The 26,458-nt window shown below is 34.1% G+C and overlaps 2 protein-coding genes across 3 annotated transcripts in view; both read left to right on the plus strand.

Moving 5' to 3' along the window:
- The first annotated feature begins 6,036 nt into the window (after positions 1–6,036).
- On the plus strand, positions 6,037–7,560 carry LOC144420883 (uncharacterized). Its single transcript, XM_078110689.1, has one exon. It carries the CDS (start codon positions 6,099–6,101, stop codon positions 6,513–6,515), a length of 417 nt encoding a protein of 138 aa, XP_077966815.1. The 5' UTR covers positions 6,037–6,098; the 3' UTR covers positions 6,516–7,560.
- Positions 7,561–7,705: 145 nt separating this feature from the next.
- The window catches only part of LOC120342282 (5'-3' exoribonuclease 1-like), a 50,877-nt gene continuing 32,124 nt past the window's right edge, over positions 7,706–26,458 (plus strand). For both annotated transcript variants that reach the window (XM_039411050.2, XM_039411051.2), the window contains exons 1-24: positions 7,706–8,000; positions 8,645–8,776; positions 9,226–9,326; positions 10,374–10,581; positions 11,088–11,245; positions 11,909–12,038; positions 13,437–13,673; positions 14,172–14,263; positions 14,374–14,504; positions 15,240–15,373; positions 16,072–16,326; positions 16,903–17,022; positions 17,893–18,062; positions 19,157–19,285; positions 19,779–19,908; positions 20,479–20,583; positions 21,145–21,432; positions 21,938–22,051; positions 22,722–22,808; positions 22,992–23,236; positions 23,980–24,214; positions 24,692–24,810; positions 25,255–25,531; positions 25,960–26,094. In XM_039411050.2, coding sequence (XP_039266984.2) covers positions 7,926–8,000; positions 8,645–8,776; positions 9,226–9,326; positions 10,374–10,581; positions 11,088–11,245; positions 11,909–12,038; positions 13,437–13,673; positions 14,172–14,263; positions 14,374–14,504; positions 15,240–15,373; positions 16,072–16,326; positions 16,903–17,022; positions 17,893–18,062; positions 19,157–19,285; positions 19,779–19,908; positions 20,479–20,583; positions 21,145–21,432; positions 21,938–22,051; positions 22,722–22,808; positions 22,992–23,236; positions 23,980–24,214; positions 24,692–24,810; positions 25,255–25,531; positions 25,960–26,094 — 3,807 coding nt within the window. In that variant the 5' untranslated portion in view covers positions 7,706–7,925. The remainder of the gene's footprint in view (positions 8,001–8,644; positions 8,777–9,225; positions 9,327–10,373; positions 10,582–11,087; positions 11,246–11,908; positions 12,039–13,436; positions 13,674–14,171; positions 14,264–14,373; positions 14,505–15,239; positions 15,374–16,071; positions 16,327–16,902; positions 17,023–17,892; positions 18,063–19,156; positions 19,286–19,778; positions 19,909–20,478; positions 20,584–21,144; positions 21,433–21,937; positions 22,052–22,721; positions 22,809–22,991; positions 23,237–23,979; positions 24,215–24,691; positions 24,811–25,254; positions 25,532–25,959; positions 26,095–26,458) is intronic.

Genomic DNA, 26,458 nt, shown 5'->3' on the forward strand with positions numbered 1-26,458 from the left:
ATCTGGCTACATGAACAAAGAGTTGTTGTTTAAATGAATAATGCATTCTTGCAGACACGTCCGTTCCAGCTCTGTAAAAGTACTTCTTATACTGGATGGGCATAGATCACACAAACGCAGTGACAAAGTTCTTCAATACGCTTGTGCTAATTATGTGGAAATTGTCAGCCCGCCCCCGCACACCAGCCCGCCTCCGCGCACCAGCCACTTGACAAAGTTCACTACGGCCCACTAAAGGATCATTACAGGGACTGGAAGCTGTCAGAATGCACTTGCGTAACAATCCTGAAACTGGAGTATATATCAAGAATAGATTTACCTCATTTATTCACAAAGGCATATATGAAGATTTGTACACTACAAAATGATGTGATTTCTTTTAGATCCGCTGGAATTTTATCATTAGATAGAGAAGCTATTCCAGGCCATGCATTCGTTCCAGCAAAGACTATATTTATACTTTGAATTATGCTTTCACTGTAAGCACTCTACTATATATCCATTTTTAATCTAGTAATTGGTAAGCGTCGTTCCTTAGTAAAAACTGTGTTCGATTTTGGAATCGTGAAACCCCACTGTTTGAACCACGTACTAATCACGTATAAAGATGCTTGGATTGAAGCTTCTACTTCTTTGTTTGCAGGCCCGATTCTCAGACTGGTCCGTCGTCTGCAAACAACATACATGCTATAGACTTTCTGTCAGTTGGCAAGACGTTAATCATTAATGAAAATAAAATGGGACTAATTACATTGTCTTGCACTATTCCGATTTCCTAATTAAATATTCCTGATGAAGTGAATCCGATACGAACCTGAAAAGTTCTTTGTCGGAGGAATGATTTCATCCGCATGAGTATACGTACTAGAATTCCGCGTGTGTGCAATTTTGGGTCCAGCACGACATACCATATCGTGAGCGCGTTGGATATCTGAAAAGCGGTTATGACGTGTCTTCTATGAACTTCATCGTGCAAATATTAGTTGTCAATTGTAGATCTTCCACGACGAAAACCGACCTGAGCATCACCTAATGTATATATTAGTTTTTTGGTAAAAACCATTTCAGTCTTTTTGCTATCATAGTTTTTTATAATTTTACGAAGATGACGGTTTGAAGTTATAGATATATTATATATCTATAATATAGATATATATAAGACTTTGACGGGGTAGTCGGTTTATTTAATTTAATTATTTGTATTATAGTAAAATGCAGACATTCGCTTGAAACCAAGTTGCACAAGATTTATTGAAAATGGTCAGAAGTGTTTTCATCGAAATATCCGGGAGATATTTGATCATATCATAACATATTCCATTTTCACCAGAAGACGTATTCTTCTCCGAGGACAACGCTTTTAACTTTTCCATAGATAAATTTGTAGTAAATTCGCTGGAAAAGATACTTCCCATTGGAATAGAAATAGACGTGTTCCTGAAATAAATACTTGGTGGTAGTTTTCATTACTACTAACATTGTTTACCGACCCTAGCGATGTCTGATTTTGGCTATTTTATCAATTTGCATAAGTCGTGAGATGATAATATGGCCAACGTATCAGTCAAAAGCGAACAACAACGACCACATATTATATCGCCTTAAAGTATTTTGCGTGGCGATCTCAATATCATCGCGTGGCCTGGCTCCATAGTACCCGAGCTATAACCTACACGTGAATAAAACTAAAGGGAGTAACTAATTTTGTTTGCCTACTTTTCATCAAGTTGTGTGAAAGGACTGTAACCTGTGAGCAGGGACTCTGACTAATACAAACAGTACCCGAACTCGTAATTGAACTAAAATAAGGCAAATCGGAATAAAATTATGGCCTAACCCCAACCTGGTAAGCACACTACGATAGTAGTGTTAGTGTAAGACTCAGGTGAATGTTTCCCGTGGAGGTTATTGCGTGTTAATGATATCAGGCAAAAACAATTGCTTCCACTTATATATATTGTGTAATCGCATAAACAACCAAACTTTCTTAAGAACGAGATCCACATCAGGCTCTAAATTCCCAACTTGAATATAATCGTATTTGAATATCCAGAAAGTATCACGTATATATCCATATGCGGAGCACTGAGTACTACAATAGACGGAAAACAGCCCAAAACCAGATGCAACACGAAGAAAATTTGGAAGCATAAAAGCCAAAAAGGCGGTGATCAAATGGTCCCGCGCTGAGACAACGCAAAACGAGAGAGAAGATCGTTGCATATATTTCCAGTTCAGTGATTTAAAATCGTTTTTCACTTGGTAATTTCACACGCACTTTAATCTAATGGACGTTTCCCCGACCTTTAACCAGTGGTGGGATTCAGCCGGTTCTATAGAACCGTCTCACGGAATTTTATGAGATTAGCAAACCGGTTAGCATTACGGCAAAAAAAAAAATGGAACAGAACCGCCCGAAAAATATGACTTTTGTGATGGAAACGGATGACAAAAAATTCAAATCCCACCAATGCCTTTATCCCCCGGAAAATTCTTCCTATGCTTTACCATTGCAAAATTTTTGGTGCTCATTTTATGAGTGGTTTCGCGAGTTGGCACATATGCACTGAGGAATATGTTTTAAACCATCGTTTTGATTGAAACCACTCAATAATCTGTTTTTTAAATGTAGCGGTAGAGAATTTTAGCCTAGTCCATCACAGCTATTTCTACACTAAATTTCGATTACTGCAATTAAACTAAAACTCCTGAGACTGTAATAATACAAAATGATTATTGTATTGAAAGATTTGATTCATACTTCTGTACCTAAATTTTCCAAACACAACTAAAAACTAACAAATAGAATTAAAAGATGCGAAAAACGGGGCAACGTTTACAACCACGCCTTGATGCGAAAAGGCCTATTGTTACGTCACTTTTTGCATGTTGCTGGTTGGCCAATGTTCCGAAGTAAATAAGGACAGTAAGGGAGTAGATACTCGGGGAAACATCCATTAGCCAATTTTTCTGAGACGATCGTAAAATAGAAAATATATTTTTGACATAAATAGTCCCAATGACCAGCTTACATGCAGTGTAAAAAAAACTTAATTGAATACCACAGTCTGACAGTACCGGTACCATGCTACCGGTACCGGTATGTGGTTCTTGAGAGCATAAAGTTGTTTGCTTTTTGCATGTACCACATGCACTTCTAGTTGGCCTGGCAGTGGCGCAATAAAGACCTCCAAAGTCGTCCAAAACGCGTAGACGATCACCCATAATCTAGCAAGCTATTTCTCTTGTTTTCTCGTCGCGACCAAAGTGATCCCGATATGAGAGAGACCACTGGCGTTAGTGAGTTCGTTATCGACGGCGCAGATGCTGTTTTGGGCGATCTTAGTTATAATTTGACAAGCTTTATAACGTGATTGTGACGTCGTAATGACGTAATTTTTGGATGACATAGTCAGGTGATGGTTAGGAATACGGTAACATATGCAAAATTCGTTACGCTACGACCACCGGAAGTACTTGTGGTACTAAACTATACTAGACTCCGTATGCCGGCTTGCAGGTCTGTTGTAGTGCTGAATGTATCTAGGGTTGCCAACCGTCCTTTATTTCAAAGGACAATCCTTTAATTACTGAATTAAGCTTTTCGGTCCTTGTCCTTTTTAGCATTTAGAAAAGATGCTGATTGTCCTTTATTCTTTCCAACGTCGTTTTGCCCGGAGGAGTAAAAATCGCCTCCGTTTATGTATTTGCAAGCTTTGAATTATTCTTTTTAATTTCGCTTTAGTCCGGCTCAAATAGCCAAATAAATAACAATTTTATTAACATTGTTTGGGCCAATGTTAAATACACATTAAATGAAAAACACATGAAGATTGCTTCAATATATCTTTTTAGCTTGTATATAATTCTTATTTCATTGTTTATATTGTACTTTCCTGCAAGTTACAAAATAAATGATGACGATAATTTATGTCCTTTATTGAAACTTTTCATAGTTGGCAACCCTAAATGTATCCCTTTTTTATGAGATCAGGAGATTGACTCAACCCAGCGAACTTTTTTGAAGTTACCACCTTCAGACATTGTGACACTGTTAGTGTTTTTCCCATTGTACTGTATTATTTAGGAGGCGCATGTTCACAAGCACTTACGTGGTAATTCGTAAAGGTTAGCACTTCATCAGTTACTTTTTTTCTGTTACTTTGCATATGTCTTAATTAACTGTTATGAAACTTTGAGGAAATTCAGAAATTATCTGTTAGCTCTCAATGAACCCTTATTTTTGCAAACAACTCCACTGTCAGACTATACTCCTATAAGCTTTGTCAGCTTTTATAACAGTGAAATCAATCAATCATTTTGGTTCTCTGACATAAACAATACAAAAAGTAAACAGACAAACAAAATGCAGAGATACTTTGGAGACGGGCATAACTTGAAAAAAGTTAAAAAGTGTACAATGTACATGCCCGCCCAGCAAAAAAGAATAGAACAACCACAGAAAAACGTGATTTACAATCGGGCAGTACTTTAAAAGCAAGTTAACAAAAACAGCAAATTGAAGTGAATAATTGAATGTAATAAACTTCTACCTTTTAAATTGAAATGTGCGACGTGTATGGGCTATGGGTGCCATGCCAAGTGACACTACAGGACAATTCCCAGAAATTTTGCACGTTGTTAGATGCAATATATTTTTACATTTTCAGCTACATGTTTTTGTTTCATTGTCCAATCAATTGCTTCATTGAATACTGGAATATGGAAAAAATTGCACAAAAGTTACACACGAGACTTACTAAAAAATACAGTAAAATATAGCGTGACACTAGAGGACGGAAAATCCACCATGGATTAACGTTACATTGTGTTGTGCTGTAAATTTTTGTGATGGCACGGCAGGAGCCCATAATATTTTCTGGTGCAGTAGCTGAAGGACCCCCCTATGTGTTGCTCAAGTTACTTAATGTAACACTGTAAATCTATGCCAATAATGTTCATCTTGTATGTGACACTGCAGGACGTGACATTACAAGACATTTTTCCACTTTGGAACAGCGGCCTCTATCATCTCTTAAAATCCTGGTAATAAATCGTTAAATGGGTGAGAAAAAGCCCTAGAGCACTGCAATCATTTAAACTTTGTTAACTTAAATCCAGTGCGTCTATTTCATATGAAATAACTGTATCACACAAACACTTTGTGTCAGGAATCATCACGAAATATGTCAATTATACCAGAATTTCTACATTTCAGGCCATTATTTTTATAAACTATCAAAAACCTGGGTGAAATTTCAACTTTTTCGGTGAAATGGATGCAGTCCATGAATTTCTAATGTTTTTTGATATAAAAAAATTCAAAAAAATTACTTTCACTAAACTTTAGAAAAATTTGATGAAATTCAACTTTTGCTTGGAATGGCCCGTATGTGTAACACAACAGTGCTTTTCCTACGAAAAACATGGAACAAAAAACACTTCCTGATGCAAAATGGTGGTGCTGTAGGCCTAGGTCAATTTCATTGCAAAAACAACACAGTGACAAAAAATTGTTCCTAAAAAAACAAGCTTGGTAAATAGATTGAATGTTCCATAGCAGTCTATGCACAAGTCATGGATTGGGGAATCGGGTTCTTTTGTCGTTTTCGATTAGTTCAATTTAAAATCATTGTATCCGTTCCAATGCATCCAACGTCAATATCAAATTTCCACGAACGACCACTACTCCAAAAGGTGCAGTGGTCCCATCTTTTCTGCGCTCCCTTCCATCATCAACAACCAGTTTCATAAAAGGATCGAAACCTCGCAATATACCCGTAACAGATCGTCCACCATTTAACTTTAAATCCAATCTTTTATTCATAAATCATGGCATTGTTCTGATATTGTTTGCTTGCAGAAATATTTTTCCATTTCTATTTGCTTCACAAAATTATTGTTAAATAATGAAATAAACAGTACACTATATTTTAGTATTTTGGCATATTCCAAGTATTCACTCTTACAATAGTCTGATAGTGGTACCGCCTTTATATCCAGATATATTATACAAGTAGATCTGGAGAATGTATTTAATCATTCCTTACTTGTTTAGTTAGCAAAATATTTTTTTAGTAATTAGAAAATAGATAATCATGGAAGAAGCATTAAACAAGTTCGAAACTATGGTTGGATCGGCAGAGAAGAAATTGGACAATATTGAAAAGAAAATTGATGCTGAGTTTTCTAAACATTTAAATTGTGAAGATGATGATGACGATGATGCCGAGAATAAATTATCTCTTTTGAAAAAATTAGAAGAAGTCAAAGCAGAATATTCAACCTTGTGTAAAGAAGCGGCAGAAGTGAGCACAGCGCAAAGACAGATGGCTGAAGCATTTCAACAAGAACTTTTAGCTCAAGTTAAGCAGTTACAAATGCTCCAAGATCGTGGTTTTACTGGATCTGATAGAAGATTAGATGGTGACGCAGAAGCTGCTGTAAATACTTTTGTTCAAAAATCTGATGGACAAGATAGTAGTTTAATGCAAAGTGCAAATGAAACACGATGATACAGGTTTTGTTAACAGCAAACTATAATATAGCTTTGATAATAATGCACTTGGATCATTAAAATGTATCTCATTGTCACAAGACTGTCAAAGTAAAATGGAACGAAGATCTGGTGATATGCCTTGTACTGTTGTATGATAAGAGTTACATAGTACACTGCCAATAGAATAAAAAGTTCACTGAAGTCCTAAAATCCCTATGTAATTCGTGGATAAACTTCTATTTTACATGACATACGGTAAATGGATATTATCCACAAAAATGTACAATACAGTATATTTTATCAGTTATATGATAAAGTTAATATTGCATATTATGACAGAGAAACAATAACTACTGAACGTTTTCGAAGTGAATTCAAAATATTGTCAAAAGTAATTGATACGTTCTATGTTGGAACAATTTGTGAGATATATTTAGTTTTAAACTTAACTTCTATTATTGAATTATTGATAGTTTTCATGTAGTGGACTATTACGGTAATTGCTTCTCGCATATACTTTGGAGATCCAAACTCCATCTATACACTGTACAGACATCTGTACCCCAATACAGGAATTCCAAGAATAGTAAGATGGCCTTCTAAGCTACACTTTTGGGTATTATCAAATAATTTGAAATATTAATAATAGTCAATATATAGAAGTCTAATTTCATCAAGGTTTCAAGTTTGTGGTTGTTTGGAAATCTTACCTTTCATGATTTTTTCTTTTTGGCGTAGTAGCTATATACAAAGCTTTTATGAAGTGCTTTAACACTTCACACTTGATGTCAATTATCAACATTTACTGTAGTCTGTGTTATGTTCATGGACATCATTTTTGTCATAGGCACTATTGTGTTCACAGAGATATGTGAGATATGGGTGAGGCTCAATTCAATTGTTATCTGTGTTTTGTAACTGACAGTCGACAAAAATTTGAAGGTCATATTAAATTTCTTGAAACGCTGAACTTTTAGTCATGGTTATTTCAACATTCAATAAATGCCGGTTTTGTGTGTTTTTTTAACTACTTTCACTTATTTTTCATGATATTCATGAAGCGTTGGGTTTTACATTTTGTAATCAAACTAGGCTTTGATGACGAGAACATGGGTGTTTCCAAGTTTTATCGATGGATCAGTGTTGGATGTTATTTTTGTCATAGGCGCTATTGTGTTCACAGAGATATGTGAGATATGGGTGAGGCTCAATTCAATTGTTATCTGTGTTTTGTAACTGATAGTCGACAAAAATTTGAAGGTCATATTAAATTTCTTGAAACGCTAAACTTTTAGTCATGGTTATTTCAACATTCAATAAATGCCGGTTTTGTGTGTTTTTTTACCTACTTTTACTTATTTTCATGATATTCATGAAGCGTTAGGTTTTATATTTTGTAATCATATTAGGCTTTGATAACTAGAACATGGGTGTTCCCAAGTTTTATCGATGGATCAGTGAAAGATATCCGTGCCTCAGTGAAGTGGTGAAAGAATATCAGGTTTATTGCTATTAAGTTACTTATTATGATACTATGTTCAAATTTTCAAACTGCTATAGGAATAGCATATTGCCGTTGTCCAATAATATTGTGATGTATTAATATCAAAATCATGGTTTATCTTGTTGTGAATCAGAGAGTGACACAAAATAATATTGTAATAGCGTTTTGAAAAATAGATTTTTGGATTCACGCTGTGTCCTTGGTTAGAAAAATGCTAGCTAGTTGTCTATCTAGATCAGGAGTGTGCAACCTTTAATACAGGAGGGCCAGATACAAATAACTTGGTGAAACTGCGGGCTGCACCTGTATTTGACATAGGCTTTCTAGTAGTTGCAGGCACAAAATTCTTGATTATCTGATCTCATGACATGCGAACTACAAACTAGCTGTTAGTGCACTGTAACGTCATATGCTGGGCGTTGCAGCGCAAAGGGATTGGAATTACTTGCACTCACCAGATTAAACTAAATTAAAACTCGTTTCTCTGACCGCACATCATTCAAAATTGGAACTTCTCTGCGAGCCGCACAAGTTTTCCTTGTGGTCCGCAGGTTGCACACCCCTGATCTAAATCAATAGAATCTATTTGTTTGGATTATCCAATATGTATATTGATTCACTATTTGAATTTATTATTTTAGGTTCCAGAGTTTGACAATCTGTATTTGGATATGAATGGTATCATTCATGTTTGTTCACATCCAAATGATGATGATCCTCATTTTCGAATTACCGAAGAGCAAATCTTTAAAGATATATTTCACTATATAGAGGTACTTGCTGTGCAAATTCTTTACTTCAAAGTTCATTGTTTATTTCAGTCTGTATGATTGCGATGTCTACTATATTTGATATATAGCACATAGTATAATCTTAAAAAAGCGTCTAAAATGAGCAATTAACGTAGGATATGTTGACCAAAAAAGGGTTCTCTCCACTTTTTATAACCGTGTGTTGTTTTAAATAAAAACTCAATATAATTTTCTGTATTTTGACGAAATTTCTTTCTCTAAACTTGACCATATTCGGAAATATTCAAAATTTTCATACATAGACTTTATTCAAAACATATTTTATAGTATGGTGTTTACCAGCAAGCCTGCCATATGGACAGTGCCTTAAACTTCTTGACATTGGCTAGCTTTAAAAATAGAGATTGACAGAAAATGCTTTTGTATTAAAATTTCAATAAAAATCCTTTCAAAATTTCATGTATGTACAGGTTTTATTTCGTATTGTTCGTCCAAGAAAAGTGTTTTTCATGGCAGTCGATGGTGTCGCTCCACGTGCAAAAATGAACCAACAAAGAGGCAGAAGATTTAGGTTGCACAAATTATTCATGTTTACAATGTTTTTTTCTTTATTGCAAGTAATCCATGTAACCGTGTAACATTTGTTCAAGCAGAAGTTGTGTTGTATTACAGTGCTGCCATGTCCAAAACAAATAGAATATTTTTGATTACATTCAAAGCACACAGAGAAAACAATGACCTTTTATATTTGTGTCGTTTTAGATGTGATCAACAATGTAATTTCCGACATAAACTTTCCCCAATTTAGAATGTAGTCGATATTTCATATTCAGAAGTCATTTCTCTGAATGTATTCGAAATAGTAAAATATTCGGTTTTAGCCATCCCTGGCACTAACTCTTCCTGTCTGGTAGTCAGCATGGTCACAAAGAATCTATCTATATCAGTGGTTCGCAACTTTTTTCGATACATTCCTCTTTTTGCCTAGTCTGGCTAGGTTGCACAGTTTGAATAGGCTTTATAGTTTGTTCATAATTATGGATTACAAGGATATTGAATGAATGAACAATACTAGTAAAACTACATCGAATACAAAGTAATATTTTTGTATCTCCTTCCCGAAAACAACAAAAATTTCTCCCTGGAGATGAATTCTTTCTCGGCTGGGAAACACTGGGCGGGCTAAATAGTAGCTGATTTTATCTAATCATACTCTTTATTGGTATAGTGCTGACATGGGCAAACTACAGCCCGCAGGCCAAATCCGTTGGGTAATTTAATCCTGCCTGCCTGATGCTGCCACAACCAAACTAAAACCAAATTTTGATGTTTTAGCTAAAGATGAACTCAAGAAATTTGGTGAAATTTCGATTACATTTAGTTTTGGCACAAGCCCTATTGTTTTCCACATTTGCTTTTGTAACACTGTAAATATTGTTCATAAAATGTAACTTTTTACGTCACACTTAAGTGGCTCGTCAGTGTTGGTGAGCAAATATTTTGCCCCCCGGTCCAAAAACGTTGCCCACCCCTGGTATAGTGTGTTTAGGGAAAATTCAACTTATCAACTCTACAAGTTTCTCTATAAACTGAATGCTATACCTCTTTGACAAATCAGATCAGCCAAAGAAGCAGAAGAAAATATTCAAAAGGCATTGAAAAAGGGTGAAGTCCTACCTGATGCCAAAAGATTTGATTCAAATTGCATTACACCTGGTACTAAATTTATGGTTAAACTTCAAGAGCAACTTGAATATATGGTGAAGAGCAAAGTGACTACAGACCCAGCATGGCAAGGAATCAGGATTTATCTGTCTGGTCATGAGGTGTGTTGAAAATCAGAATTATCATATTTAAATTATGAATAATCTTTGTGGGTGCTCTTTATTGTGAAGGGTTGCCATGGCACGATACACATCTCTGGTTCAAATTCCATGACCACCATCTGATCCGGGGAAAGCTTTCGGTCTTTCCAAAAATAATAGCTCCTCACTAACGTTAGATATCGGTGGATGCTTGCACAGGGCATTTTTCAGAGGGAAACGAGTGAATATCTATGTTTGAAAATGTTACTAGATGTCATGTAGATAGACATTTACATATTCGTTTTTAGTTCTTCCATTATTTGACTAGATTTCATAATTTTTTGCGATGAGTGTCCTAATTGAGTGTACGAAATATTTTCGCATTTCATCAGTATTTCAAAGTGTATTTCGGCTCTGTTTTTTAACCCCCAACTTGCACTTTTACTTAAATACTGGTGTAGTAGATGCGCATTCTCATCCAAACATATCTTTCTATAATTATTTCTAACTTGTATCTTTCATTGCAGACGCCAGGAGAAGGAGAACACAAGATCACTGAATTCATAAGACATGAACGCATGCAATCTCACTATGATCCAAATACAAGACATTGTTTATATGGACTTGACGCTGATCTGATGATGTTAGGGTTGTGTTCACATGAACCTCATTTTTCACTACTCAGGTGATGAAAACATTTTTCATACTATTGCTAATATTGTTATCAATAATATTTTGTTTACCAATTGTTATGGGAGTATCGATTGATATTGATGCATTGTTTGTGTTGTTATTCATCATGATTTTGGTTTTTTAATCAGCTGATTTATTACTAGTTTGACTGTATTGGACATCGAAGGTTAAAAGATATCAGGGTCAAACCTTAGGCCATCAGCCTCACTCAAAATATAATAAATTGGATAGTCGATGCTGAACAAGAAAAATGTTTGAAAAAAATATCAACCTTTTACATAGCAGGGGATGTTACTATGGCACCTTTTCGAAGAAAATGTGTTATTATATCACCTGAACAAATTAAAATTTCTTTGATATTTCTGCGTTCCCATGTTCATTAATTATAAACCTCTCTTTGATTAATATGTGCTAATTTTGTTTACCTACTTTACATCAAGTTGTGTAAATGGACGGAAGCCTGTGGGTGGGGGTATATTCACCTGGCTAACACAGACAGTCCCTGAACTTGCAAATTGCATTACGCAACCTTGTTTAACTAAATATTTGATGAGGTTTAAACCAGTTATGTACTGCATGAATTACTGAAAGAGTCTCGTTATTATCACATCACTGAATAATATGCCTTTACATTACATTACAATTTTCATTGCAGGGAAGAAGTTCGTTTCACAGGTAAAAAGAATAAAAATGCAAGAACTCCTAAACCAGAAGAAACAACTTTTCATTTATTGCACTTGTCACTGATGAGAGAATATATTGATCATGAGTTTGAAATTTTAAAGGTAAGTTGCTGCTATTGTAGAAACGTTATAACATTGTATACACTGAAATCTATTTTCTGAATCAATACCTTATTAAATTGATAGGTAAATCATCTCCAGTGTACAATTTTGTTCCAACATCATTTTAAATATAGTACAAAGGGTAACAACATTGAAAAAACCGTTATTCTAAATTATCTACTAGAAATAATTAACAATGCTTTATGCAGTCGCTTTATGCAGCTTTTTTTGGTTATCTTTTATTGTTATCTACAATGCTTGTTGTTATTTCAAATCCAATACAATTTTTTTTTTTTGAACCTGTCTCCAAAGAATTCAGATTGAGAGCAGTACACATTAAAATTCGGGATGGATAGAAGAAAATTTTTCAAATACTCAAATTACAAATTTTTTTTATTTTTAACTAAATATTTCTTTATAAAAATAAATTGCAGAGAAAAAGTTTGACATGTCAATTTTGTAACCGGGCTTTACCTTTGTGGTTTATGTCTTTCTATGACCGTTTTAGTTTATTCATCACAAATAGGTTAGCTCTGATTCATTCATGATATCTATCATCAACTACATCAAATGGCTCATCATTTTAAACACACTACCATTTTCATCTTCTGCAAAAATGACTCAGTTATTGAATGAAATTTTGTTCTGTTTCATATGAGTTTGATTTTGATAGAAGATCAAATTTTTAGTGCTTTATAAACTCTTTCTTTTTGGGATTACTAAAGATCGTGAATTTAAGTGGACCTTCAAATGCCATTACTTTATGAAGCTGAAACATACCTTTCACGATCTTTGCATTTTTACCATTTGTGTTTTCTGAAAAATCTGATGTGCACCATTATCCATATTAGAGCAATTAGATTAGGCAATGCTACATGGACTATATAATATAAATGTTTAGAACAGTGATTCTCGCCCCTTTTTAGAATTTGCCAAGTCTCACGCCCTGCCTCAATACTATCTAACAATAAGCTACAAATAGCAGATAGAAAAGTATATTTTACTCAAAAAACACGTTGAAAATACTTGGATGAAATAAATGAAAACTTTTGAAAATTGAATATCCAAAATAAGGCCAATTCTAACAAATCTTCTTATTTTTAATTGGCTTCACGCCCCCACAAAAATTGTCTACGGCCCACTGTTTGACAACCACTGGACTAGAACATAAAATATCCACAGCACACTTCGACAACCTGTAGTATGAAATTTAAGTTTGTCTTTTTGCAATACCTTCCTTCGACTTTTATTATGTTTTTCCTCTGACAAAAACTAGAAAATATTTTCTATTGATACGCGGATTATGCTCCTTTTTACTAATGTTTTAAATCAAACTGAATGCAGGTCATCTACATTTTTTATCATGCATTGACCTTTATTAAATATTATTTATTTCAGAAATCAATTCCTTTTAAATATGATCTTGAAGCTGTCATAGATGACTGGGTTCTTATGGGATTTCTTGTTGGAAACGATTTTATACCTCATTTACCTCATCTTCATATTGCACATAATGCCTTACCAATGTTATACAAAACGTACAAGGAAGTTTTGCCTACTCTAGATGGATATTTAAATGAGGGTGGAGTTGTCAATTTAGCGAGGTTTGGAAAGTATCTGGAGACTTTAGCTAAGGTATGCATTGTTTTATTTATTATCAAGCTATATTTATAGATGTGAATGTATATAAGTCAATTTGAATTATATAAATGCTATGCATTAAATCACTGGCTCCCAAAGTTTCCGAGCCGTGGGCTAAAATTAGCGGCCGTGACTCATATATAATCCTAATACTGGTACGTGTAATTAAGATAGGCCTACCGGTATAATTAAATTGTTACGAATATACACATGCTCAAACTTTGATAATGATCTAACGATCAGCAGTATCTAGAACGCGAAAAAGTAGAAACCTAAAGTGTTTAAACTATTTCACTTAAATTCGGCGGGTTATATTAAATTGTTCCGGGGGCTGTGGTTCGGGAACCACTGCATTAAGTTTGTGATATCCATTGTAATAGCTAATAGGCAGTGGCGAATATTGGTAGAATTAGGCTTGCGTTGTGTTTAGCTAAAAATTATGATTTCTTTCAATGAATTACTTGTAAATTCACATTTAACTTTCTGTTTCAGTTTGATCTAGAGAAGTTCGAAGAACACTATGCAGATTTCAAGTGGTTGGAGTCTAAAACGGGAAAAAAGAAATTGGGAAAGCAAACTCAAAAGTGAGACTGATTATTATTAGACTTACTGTAATGATATGTACAGTCAGTTACATATATTTTAGTGTATCTTTTTTAAATTAACGAATCACCTTTGTGAATATTTATAACAGTGATGTTCGAACTCCGAAAAAGACGAAAAAATCAGATATGGATTTTAATTCATTTGATTCTTTTGAAGAAGGAAGCAGCAGTAGTAGTAGAGATATGATGTTGGAACGAAAATCAATTGAAGTTGTCAAAGGTACATTGAATATCTGGCACGAATCTAGAGTTTGGGAAAATTTACACCTAAATCTGAGCCATGTGAATATGTCTCCGGCACCTGGCTGAAAAAATTTTCAGCTCTGACTTCACCTACTACAAAAATCAAATTTTGATGATGAAAACATTGCTATATGCGAGCATTCTTTAATCATCTATTGTTAATGTCCTATCAATTTGATGCTAATTCTGAATTAGGGTGCAAAAAAGGAATGCAGCAACAGATTGTTTGAAACCACCGGGAAACGAAGGACTAGATTACATGGAAAGACTGCGTAAGATATGAACGAAAAGGAACCTAAGGAGAGCGTTTTAGGGACGTTGACAATACATTTTTGGCACTAAATTGAAACTCGAAGGCTGCGCATGACCACACATAACAAGCGCATATGGCGAAAGAAAAAGGAGTTGGAAACGCCATCGAATGAGCGAGAAACCGTTGTTTGCTCATGTCATGGTTAAAGCGTTAAATTGAAATTTTTAAATTTGAACTCAAATTACACTTGTCAGGTTTAAATCATATTGTCACACATCCTTACATATCGTTAGAAATGAGTGGCTACTTATATAAGACCTGTCCTGATCCGAAAGGCGTGAACAATTGCCGATAAAAAAACAGCTAAACCCACATTTTTGCTGCATAGACCTGGCTGCAAAGAAGTCATTGCATTTATAGTTAGTATTATGGACTAAGGGTCATCTTGTTTTGATTTAGAACTTTCAGTTTCACAAGGACTAATAACCGAAGAGTATGATGTTGAAGCAGTTGGTCAAGAAGAAGATTCTACTTTTGATGTTGAATTTAAATTATTCAAAAGAAATTACTATCAGGAAAAGTTGCACTTCGAGGTAAGACTAATAATAATAGGTGGAATAATCATGAATGCTAGAAAAAGGGAAGGGTTGTGCGTAGGTTGTGAGACATTCTATTAAAGAAACGATCAAAATGCTTTTATACATATCTGGCCTTTGATACTATATAATTTTCACATTGTCATTTTTCACAGACTAGCAATATAGTATTTCTTGTCTTTGATAGATGTTAAAATATACTTACCGGTACCCATAGAATGTAATTGTACTTGTTGCTAAGATTTGCCTACAGAAGGGAACATTTTAAGTACTTATTTGTTTCATTATACCAGTGATTCCCAAACGGCGGCCCGTGGCTTTAATATGGCCCCCCAGACTTATGTTTTTTATATTTTTGCGTACTATACATCCAATTGTTACATCATTATCCCAGGTTGAGCGTGTAGCCTATATATTCGTACATTCAAATTATACCGGTATTTTAATTATATGTAACAGTGCCGGCATCGGTCCCTTGCTGGCGCTTCCTGCTCTCGGCCCACAAATATGTATCTGCTTTTAATGTGGCCCCCGATTCAATGAACTTAGGGAGCCACTGCATTCTACCGATTGAAATAACATATGTTAACAAATATAATTTCCTTCATTGAGATATTGTTTGCTGGTATATAGGGCTTGGTAATCTAGCAATGTTTATTAGAAGTTTCTTCACAGTACATTTTTTTACTTTCCAGGGCACAGATGGAGAAGTTGCTAAAATTGCATACGAGTATATTCTTGCTATTCAATGGATTTGTCATTATTATTACAATGGAGTGCAATCATGGAGTTGGTATTATCCTTATCACTATGCACCATTTCTATCCGATCTTCGAAATCTAAGTCAAATGAAATTGAAGTATGAAATGGAAAAACCTTTCTTTCCTTATCAACAACTGCTCGCTGTATTACCCGCTGCTAGTAAAGAGTGCCTGCCTGAACCATACTGGGTATGTCGATATTGTTTAATGTGCTTTTACTAGTGTTGCCAAAACCTTAGAAGCAATATATAATAATAGGTGAATTGTTGTGATTGTGCAGCTTAGCACATGTATTTGAGGTGAAGAAATCTATTAGAGGTCGTATAATAATTTTTTTACCTTATATAATTCTGTCATACAGAAATTATTCCTTATAACATCTGACTTTATAAGGTAATTTTTATATTTCAAGACCTGTTTTCGTTATTTTTTTTTCATGGGACTCAAAATAAAAAATAAGGAAAAGCTTTCATCATCAATCGTATCACAAAATTACAAACTTTACATTGGTCTGGTAATTTTTGCATTCCTGAATAAACTTTGCTGTTTATTTTTTCTGTAGCATGTTTTACCTAATTTCAGAAAGTATAGATGAAGTCTGAGATACTGGGAATGCTGTGGAATGGTCCATGATCAAGCACTACCATTGAACATACTTTTTGACAATTCATCATTTCAGTTATTTTCAAATAGGACAAATTTTATCGCCAAATAAATTTTGATGACTTGTCATATAGACTCAATTTTTTTTATATACATTTCTAGGATCTCATGTGCAGTGAACATTCACCAATCATAGATTATTATCCTCTTGATTTTACTTGTGATTTGAATGGAAAACAACAGGAATGGGAAGCTGTTGTACTTATACCATTTATAAATGAGGTAAGTGGCAACATTTATAGTATGCTGTGAAGCAGGGATGTGCAACCTTTATAAAGGAGAGTTAGATGCAAACAACTGGATGAAAATGCGGGATGCACTCTTATTTACCATAGGCTACCTAGTAGTTGCATCTCTTGACATGCGTTGATCGCTTCGCACATTGTAGCGTTATAGATATTAAATTGAACTCAGGTATAGGCTTTGCCATATAAAGGGGCTTAAATAAAAACTCGTTTTGTGGGCCGCACGTCATTAATATTTGGCACTTCTCCGTGGGTCGCACAATTTTTCCTTGTGGGGTGCATTTGGCCCACAGACTGCAGATTGCACATGACTGCTGTAAAGCAAGATAAGTGAAGTAGAATGAATGTAAGTAAGGTGGTAAGGTGTAAGAATTTCATATGATCTTCTGGTAATCAATTGTTGTTCGTTTCAACCTCAACCTTCAACATTAGCGCAAGAAAATGTCATGGCAAATTAATTGTCAAAGTTAAAATGGATATATGGTCCTTGTCATCGTTGGAATGACCTCCTTTCAGGCTCTTAGAGATGCCATGTAGATGGTGGGTTTATAACAATCTTCACTTCACTTTTAATGACACTTATATTCGTTATCTCTAGTCGAAATGCTGTTGATGATCTTCCAATAAATAACTGCAATAAACTACTTTTGTATTTCAATATTCCAAATATATTTTTTGTAACAAAATCATACCACAAGTTTTCAATGAAGAAGTAGTAATTAATATAAATTATTCAAATATATGTTTTCGAACAATTATTAACTTGTATCCAAACTATACATATTGGAAATCTTTTCTGATAAACTCCATTACTCAGGTTAATAGTGTTCTAATGATCTTAATACAGGAGAGACTACTAGCTGCGATGGAGCCATGTTTGAAAAAACTTAACAAAGCTGAAAAGGAAAGAAATCAGCATTCTGGCTGTCAGTTGTATACATTTGATGACAATCTGGATTTCTATGTTAAATCATCTCTCACAGGACATTTTCCCAATATTGCACATTGCAAAACAAAGTAAGATTGCTATGTAGAGTAGTCATAGTGAATTAAAGACAGTTCCCAATGATGGCATTTTCATCAGGTCATTTTCAAAATTCTATACTTTTCTAACTTTTTTTTCATGATGTAATGTTTGACTCTTCTCTTCTTTATATATTAATTACTGTTAGACTTTATCATGGGTGTCGCTGCTCGTTAACCAGTTTTGGTTTCTCGTGCCACCTTTCACCCTGAAATGCCATATTCAAGTCTCTTCTTTCTATTGTTCGCATAAAGTGTATTTTCTTTATGGTGATAGTATAAATACTGGTTACTATGAAGTAGCTCATTTACCGTAAATTTTGTATATATAGTAGTCTATGTTTGTGGAAACCATTTGTTCTTGATTCAACAATAGTTCAGATCAGATAATATTTAGAGTTTAAAGAAATTTAAAGCCCAATCTATTCATTTTGAAACTGTTCAAAATGAACTCTATATAGAATTCTTAGAAGATAATATATGCAAAACTGCTTCATTATCCAGATTACCATAAGAATTGCTTTGCCTTTGTATTTTTCAAATATCTTATTGTTGAAATGCATATCAAAGTCTACTTTCAAGGGCTTTTTAGGAAAATTTTTTGCATACTGTAAATATTCAACTGTCAAAATTGTTAATGATGTTGTTTCATATCATCAGAATGCATTTAGAGAGTTAACTGGGAAAGTAATATGTATTCCCAAACCTTGTTTTTTTATATGACATTTTTCAAGCTTTCCACTCTAAAAAAAACATCGGTACTATCATCCACTAATATCGATGAAGCTACTATTGGATGAACCAGATTTATTCCGTTCGACGTTGCCTACACAATTTATTATACTCTACGTGAGGTGGTTAGCATGGTTGTATAGGGCTTCATCTTCATTCACACCGATAGTCTATCTTCAGATGAGAATTGCCATTTGCCAATTTAGATTATATTGTTGATATTTAGAAAATGGCATTCCAACATGTTTTATAATTTCCATTCTATGATATTTACTATATTTAGATTTGTATGGAATAATTTTTTGTTAATGTTATTTGAATTGATTTCATACTGATGCCTATTCTTCTTTTTTTAGGTTGGAATTAATTCCACTTCACTCTTGGAGTACAGCTGATATTTCACAATTTATTAAAGGTGTTTTACCTGGATGTAGATTATCTGTTTATTATCCTGGATTCCCAACACTGTATCATCTACCACACAGGTGAGCCATAGGTGGAAAATTACTTTTTTCAGGGTTGAACTTGATTACATTTCTGTGAATATCTAAATTATAATAAAGGTCGGCGGTGTAGCGCATTGTGCTAAGAGTTAGGAAATACTCTTGCCATCGCACATCGTGATTTTGCAGGTTTGAATCCTGTTGGGGATATTTGTGTTTGAGAGGATTGCTGGACTCCTAGCCAGCGTAGGGTGGTTACGGCTCCCTCCACCATCAAGTCCATGCATCTGAAACAAATAACTGGCTAACTAATCCCATAACCAACATGAACTGGTTACTGGATGAGAGGCTGTGGTTTGTCATGTGATTAAGCTACCTCGTTAGCTTTTCTTTCCCATGAGATAAATATGTAAAACCTATTCTATTTGGAAATCAGTTAGGCTTGTTTTAAATATATATAATAAAATGGCCTGATATGAATATTCAACTTTTTAACATTATTGCATTCCTCATAAGTTTGATTCATTTTTACTAGCTCAAAGTTAGAGAAAAGAAGTGTTAAAGTTTTTCAAATGCCCAGTAGAAATGAGAACATGATTTTAAAGGTTTTATCACCTGGCCACTATGAAGATGATATTGAAAATCCAACCTATAAGAAAGGAGAGGTATGTCATGATTGTGCTCATATTTATTTTAAATGTTATGTTAGATATTTCATTATTTCATTTTTGTTGATGATGAAACTATGACTGAATCATGAAGATGCACTATAAAGAGTTATATATATTTGTCGTAGTAATGCTTGCTACACAATGAGATTCGTTTTATTGGTAGCAGTTTATCATAATCATGTAATTTTTAATTTACAATGAGGTTAATCTGTGATCCAGTGGGCAATCGTAAATTTAACAATATAGTACATTTTAAATTTTTTTAACTCTCCTTCGGGTGTACTTTTGATTTTAAATTAGGCTATGACGTAACAGCAATCAATGGCTTTGATTTAGAATGTTAGGGCTCTAAACAAATATTGTTATAGACTATTGTTTCTCTCTACTTTTGTGCTTTATGTATTAAGCAGCTGACATTGGTGTCTATTTTATTACTATGGAATCATATCTGTAAATGTTTTCAAATTTTTTTATATCAAATACACTAGTATGCTTTGTGGCTATGTAAAAAATCACAACAACCTTTTATATACATTGTTGAAGTATGTTTTTAAATTCCTTCAGAGTGTTGATGATGTTGCAAAAAATTTATTGGGAACATCAGTATATGTGAACTGGCCTCATATGGAAGAAGCAAAAGTTGTTGGTGTTTCTGATGGAAATATAAAAGTTTGTGATATTATTATTTCCATAGCAATATGAAATGGAATAGTTTTTTGATATTGATAATTTTTCTATCTGAGAGGTTTCTAAAGTGAAATTTAATTGTTCGTATCAATAAAGTAAGAGATAGTAAGACTTTTTACTGTTTTTGTGATATGTTTCTTATCTTGAAGTTTTAGTCAATATATCGAATTAATCTTCCCTCTAATAATTAAGTATATTTTATTACGATCTTCGGAAATAATATGTTTACTATATATCCTTGCATATAGGCCTATCTTTTTATATAAGCCGACCATACAAACCATGACACACCGTACGAGGTGTAGCTGTTGGAATTAATTAGTTTGGCCACTTTTTTCAGTTTTAAACTCGGCTAACATGTGAGGATATATGGTAATCGCTCCAATCCTGCATGGTAATATCAATAGTAAATTCTTCAATTTTGGTCATTCATGAGTTGGCCAAGTTGCTGAAGTATGTAAATTACATAGTAAATCAGTGAATTGTTGTCACTCATTTGCTATCTACAAAACTTTTTCACTCAAACTTACTTTTCATTCTCAGTATGAAGTGACAGAGCATATTCATGCCACAGGAACAAAAGGCTCAAAACATAAAATGCAGAGGAAAATGATGTCGAAAGAGGAACAGCAAATCTTTTTACAAGACCTTGATTCATTATCTGAAAGTTATATTGGTAGAAGAGGAATCGATGTTGGCGAAACTGAATTTTTGGTCTATGCACAACCTTTATTAGGCAGAAAATATGTTTGCGGAAAGCAAGGCCAAATTACATTGGAAAAACAATGGGCCACAAAACCAAAAGCCTATGCATTACAAGCCACTGTGAAGGTATTAGGAATTTTGGGATTGCAATTTATGATAAGATAGATTCATTTGAATACCTAGTTATAAGGCTGACATGGGAAGACTACAGCCCGTGGGCTCAAATCAGGCCAGTTGAGTAATTTAATCTGGTCCGCCTGATGCTTCCACAACCCAACTAAAACCAAATTTTAATGTTTTAGCTAAAAAATGCTTGAGTAATTTGTGAAATTGCGATTAAATTGAGTTTTGACTCGAGTTTATTGTTTTTCACTTTTGTTTTCGTAACGCTGTAGATATTGTTTATGCAATGCAACTTTTACGTCACACTCACATGGCCCGTCGGTCTAGGTGGAAGAAATTTTCGGCCTTTGGTCCAAAAACTTTGCCAACTCTGTTATAAAAGATAGGAATTTCCATGACTGTGTTCAGAATAAAACTCGCGATAAATCAGATTCTTAATTTATCGTTTTTTACACCAAACTTTCTATGTGATCTGTTCTCTTAAAGTTAGTTCTTTTGTTATTTCTAGGATATTTCTGTGAAAGATCCAACCTTTCAACAATTCAAAGGAGTAGATGAATTATTTCCTGCCGGATCCACTGTATTTATGTTGGGACAACCACACTATGGATGCAGAGGGAAGGTGTGTAAAACTGATTATGCATATCCATTTCTGTACACACTAGAAATGGTTTCTCTTGTTAGGTACTCTTCTGACAATTTTGCTTATTGCTTTCATACAAAGCTACTGCTGGAGTTGTTTTGTGATTACCATAAAAGGGGTCAAAATCTAGATTATGGAGTAAAGAAATTCAAAAATTATTCACCATTCACCATAATTTAGTTTTATCCTGATATCGTGGTTTCAATCGGACAATTGCTTGTTATCCTGTGTTTGGATTTCATATTTTGATTAATATTTGTCAGAATGAAATTTAATGACATTGCTATCCTCATTTTCCTTTATTATTTTATACGTTTTGCATTTTACTTCAGTAATTATGAGTATTTTATTGTGTTACAAATACATAATAGATAACAGGAATAGGATGAATATATGGTACTAATCGTCATTTGAATGGCCACCTCTGTTGTGGGCCTATTGGGCTATCATATATATGTATATGTATACATCATGCATGAGCCAATAATAAAGCAAGAAATCAATGATAAAAACTGCTAATAGTCCAGTGAGGATATAAAATGTTTCATAGTCGAATTGATATAGGTAGGTAATTAACCAGTGTGTACTTTATAATTTCTTTTTTTTATTGGCAATAATTGCTAATGTAGAAACTCTTTTGATCTTCTAGGTTCTTGAAGTTAGTCAAGGAATGGCTAGCATTGAATTTGAAACCCCTGCTGAACCAGATATTGAATCAGTGATTCGTCAGAGACATGTAAGTAAATTTTAAAATTCAGATATTTGTAAAATCAGAAGATTGTTACAGCAGCAAATGCAATACTTAATCATAACACACAATATTTTGAACATTTTGCATGATTAGGATTTGATTTATGATTTTTGTGTGGACTATAAGCTATGCGGACCACCCTATAATTTCTCTCTTACTGTATTCCAGAAACTTTCATCATCATATTATCCAGGATGGGAACTTGGATCTCGTCTTGGAGTATCAAGTTATCTCATCTCTCGTATCACTGGAACAATTTTTGTCTTCTATCCTGCCAACAGAAAATGGCAAATTGGACTCAGTCTTAGGTTTTCTAAAGATAATTGTGGAATTGCTGGTTACACACGACTGGATAATAGAGAATGGAGATATTCCGAGGCAGTTGACAAAGTTCTTCGACAGTACATGAAAAAGTAGTTATCCTGATATGTATTGATATTATCTTTTTTTAAATTAAACCAAACCTAGTCTCAAATTTACAAATCAGTTATTTCACGCTATATAATTCTTTGTATATCTAAGATGAAGTGATTTCTTTCCATATTTTTTACTTTTTTGTACGAAATATTTATACTCTTTTTGCTGTGCGCAAGCAGTTGCATAGATAAGGAATTACTATAATTTGGACCAGTTTAGCATTGCCTACCCAATTTGATACCCCCTGGGTGAGGTGGTGGGCATGGGATTTCAACTTGACATTTTAACATTCAATGCCATTATAGTCAAGTTTATCACTTAAACCAGGGGTGTGCAATCTGCAACCCGCGGGCCAAATGCGGCGTACGAGGAATAATTTTGTGGCCCACGGAGAAGTGCCAATTTTGAATGGTGTGCGGCCCGTGAAACGAGTTGTTGATTTAGTTCAATATGGTTCATATGAGTGATTCCAAGCCCTTTGTGTGGCAAAGTCTATACCCGTGTCCTATTTATTATCTATGCCTATGACGTTGGATTGCCCTAACAGCTAGCTTATGTGAGGCGAACAACGCATGTCATAAGATCAATAACCAAAATATTTATGCCTGCAACTACTAGAAAGCCTGTGCGAGTGTGCGGCCCACTGTTCCACCCAGTTATTTGTATTTGGCCCTCCTGTTCTAAAGGTTGCACACTCCTGGTTTGAACCACCATTTGATTTTAAATCATTTTCATTTAGTTTTCCAGAAGTGTTGACATATCTTCAGACTGCCATAAAAAGAAACGAGAATGAATTTGATGCAGCAAAAATGTTTGGCATGGATGAGGAAGCTGATATCATCGCCAGGCTTCAAGAACTGAGTACCTGGCTCAAGAATTTAGACTGTTACCATGGAGACAAGGTCAATGAACACTCCGATATGCTTGAAGTAAAAGTTGTCAACGTTGTGGCTGATAAAGTAGAAGAAGCCAAGGTACATTGTAATGCGATTTCAATATTGTCAGTGGATTTTCCTTGTGCTATCTAGCGGGAATAGACAATTCAGAATATTGAATCCAAAGAATTCCGATAACAGAATTTGCTATACTCTTCAGCATTTCTTCTTCTATCTTCTATCATTTTAACTAATTGCTTAAGTCTTCTAGAATAGTAAATTATTCTGAATTGCCTATACTTTACCATCCAGTTTATACAAATATCCAAATTTATAACATGGCATACATCATAGCTAATATTAGGAGTATTTTCCATCTTACATGTGTTTTTCTTTTTGTATGTAAATAGAATTGAGATCGAAAAACAATTCTGTATCTTTTGTTTAAATTTTTATTAAAAAAGCATTTGAATGATAAAATTGTTAAAAAAAAAAAGTTGATAAAAGGAGATTTTTTTTTCTTATTTTCAAATTTAATGTGGCAAGTGCGTGTCAAAATTGATACTTTCTCTTTAGAAAAAGAAATCGGATAAAAAAGTTCAGATAACTCTTCGACCTCATGTACTATACCGACCTCTAGTTCATCAAGGTACTTTAATACCTGACAATTCGGCACAACATCGTCTGTTGGACAGGTAATAATTTTTTCAATAATTTGACAAGTTCAGTTCAATTTTGCCACTAGTTTTTTTTTTATACGGCGTTTCGACTTCGAACAGCGGTTCTTTGAAAATTCACAGAAATATACTTTACCGAAATAATACCGATGTTCACAGCCTAAATACCCACGTCATGCTGAAGAAAACATTTGGCGGTTGAAAGGGGGCAATATCGCCCACTTTGGGACTTGCTGTACTAGAACACACATTTATGATGTAAATATTGGATTATGGAAGTTATAAGATCTTTGAATTTGTCACAATTTATTTCTAACAACCAAAATTATGGATTAAGGAAACTAATGGCTGATACGGGAATAACTGAACTTCATTGTTATAATAATATTATTGACATATGTAAACACTTCTGAACCATTATTTATACACTTTTCAAAATGCTTTTAATTCAATTTTTTTTAGAATTGTAAATGTCAGAGATGGCTACACTGTCCCACTTGGTTTACGAGGTACAATTATTGGCATCCATAAGCAGCCAGGACAAGATGCGTTGTTTGACGTCATCTTTGACGAAGAATTCCTTGGAGGATTGGAGTTTGGTGGCAGATGTCCTAAACGACGAGGATACAGGATGCCAGAATGTGCGATGGTTAATATTTCTCATGGAGGGAGAATCTCATCAAGAGATCACAAACCAATGGCTGTTGTGAGGCCTCACAATAAGCAGTTTACAAAACAGGTAATTTTTTGAAACAAGAAAAGGGATTGAACACTTCTATCTGCATATTTAATGGTTATAACAGCTAGGAATAGAGCTGGATATATATGGACTTATTCACCACTTACTATACAGCAGGTGTAGAAGAGTGCATTCACAAACACGTAACTGAAAATTGACTGAAATTCTCTATTTACTCATTTTACTGTTACAGAACATTGAAATTTAATGCATCTTTGATGATTTGTAATTTTGCTGTGGGTGGCAGAATTTTAGCACTTTCGAGTCATCTACAAAACAAATTATTTTCTTTGACTCTTTTGGTGATATTTATATTTACTGATATCTATGAATATACATGTAACTTGAACACCGGCCATCACTGTGTGTTATTTTTACGTTACATTTTAATTCTTGATATTTTGTTTTCACTTGCCTCTTATCTATAGGCTTGGCAATCAAATGCTCAGAATCTGGATTATCATCAAAGAAATCAACGTTCTTCTAACACAAGAGATCACAGTCCAAGATATTTACGATCAAGCAATGAAGCAAGAACTCAATCCCAGCACAACAATAGAGAGGTATGATTGGTTGTGTCGTGTATATATTTTGGTGGGTTTTGAATAGATATTCAGCTATTCAAGGGTTTCAAGACAAAAGGACAAATGTTAGAATTGCGTTAAATTTTCATTAGAAGATATTACAAAGATATAAATGCTTTTAAAGCTGATGATATTCAATCATAATTCCAACCAATAGTCATCCAAGTATTTCAATGAAAAGCTACACAAGTATTTGGATAAATAGCTACAAAAGTTCAAAAATTTAAATAATTTTTTTGATCTTATTTTCCTACCCATTCAGGTTATATCATGACTAGCTAAAGCCCCAACCCCTCACACCCACATATTGATATTACTCGAGAAGTCACCAGTCTTGTTCGTA

Source organism: Styela clava, chromosome 3 (genome assembly GCF_964204865.1).
Source record: "Styela clava chromosome 3, kaStyClav1.hap1.2, whole genome shotgun sequence".
In the NCBI taxonomy this organism is placed as follows: domain Eukaryota; kingdom Metazoa; phylum Chordata; class Ascidiacea; order Stolidobranchia; family Styelidae; genus Styela; species Styela clava.

Coding starts and splice junctions, on each gene's coding strand:
- LOC144420883 (XM_078110689.1), top strand. CDS start 6,099: ATGGAAGAAGCATTAAACAAGTTCGAAACTATGGTTGGATCGGCAGAG.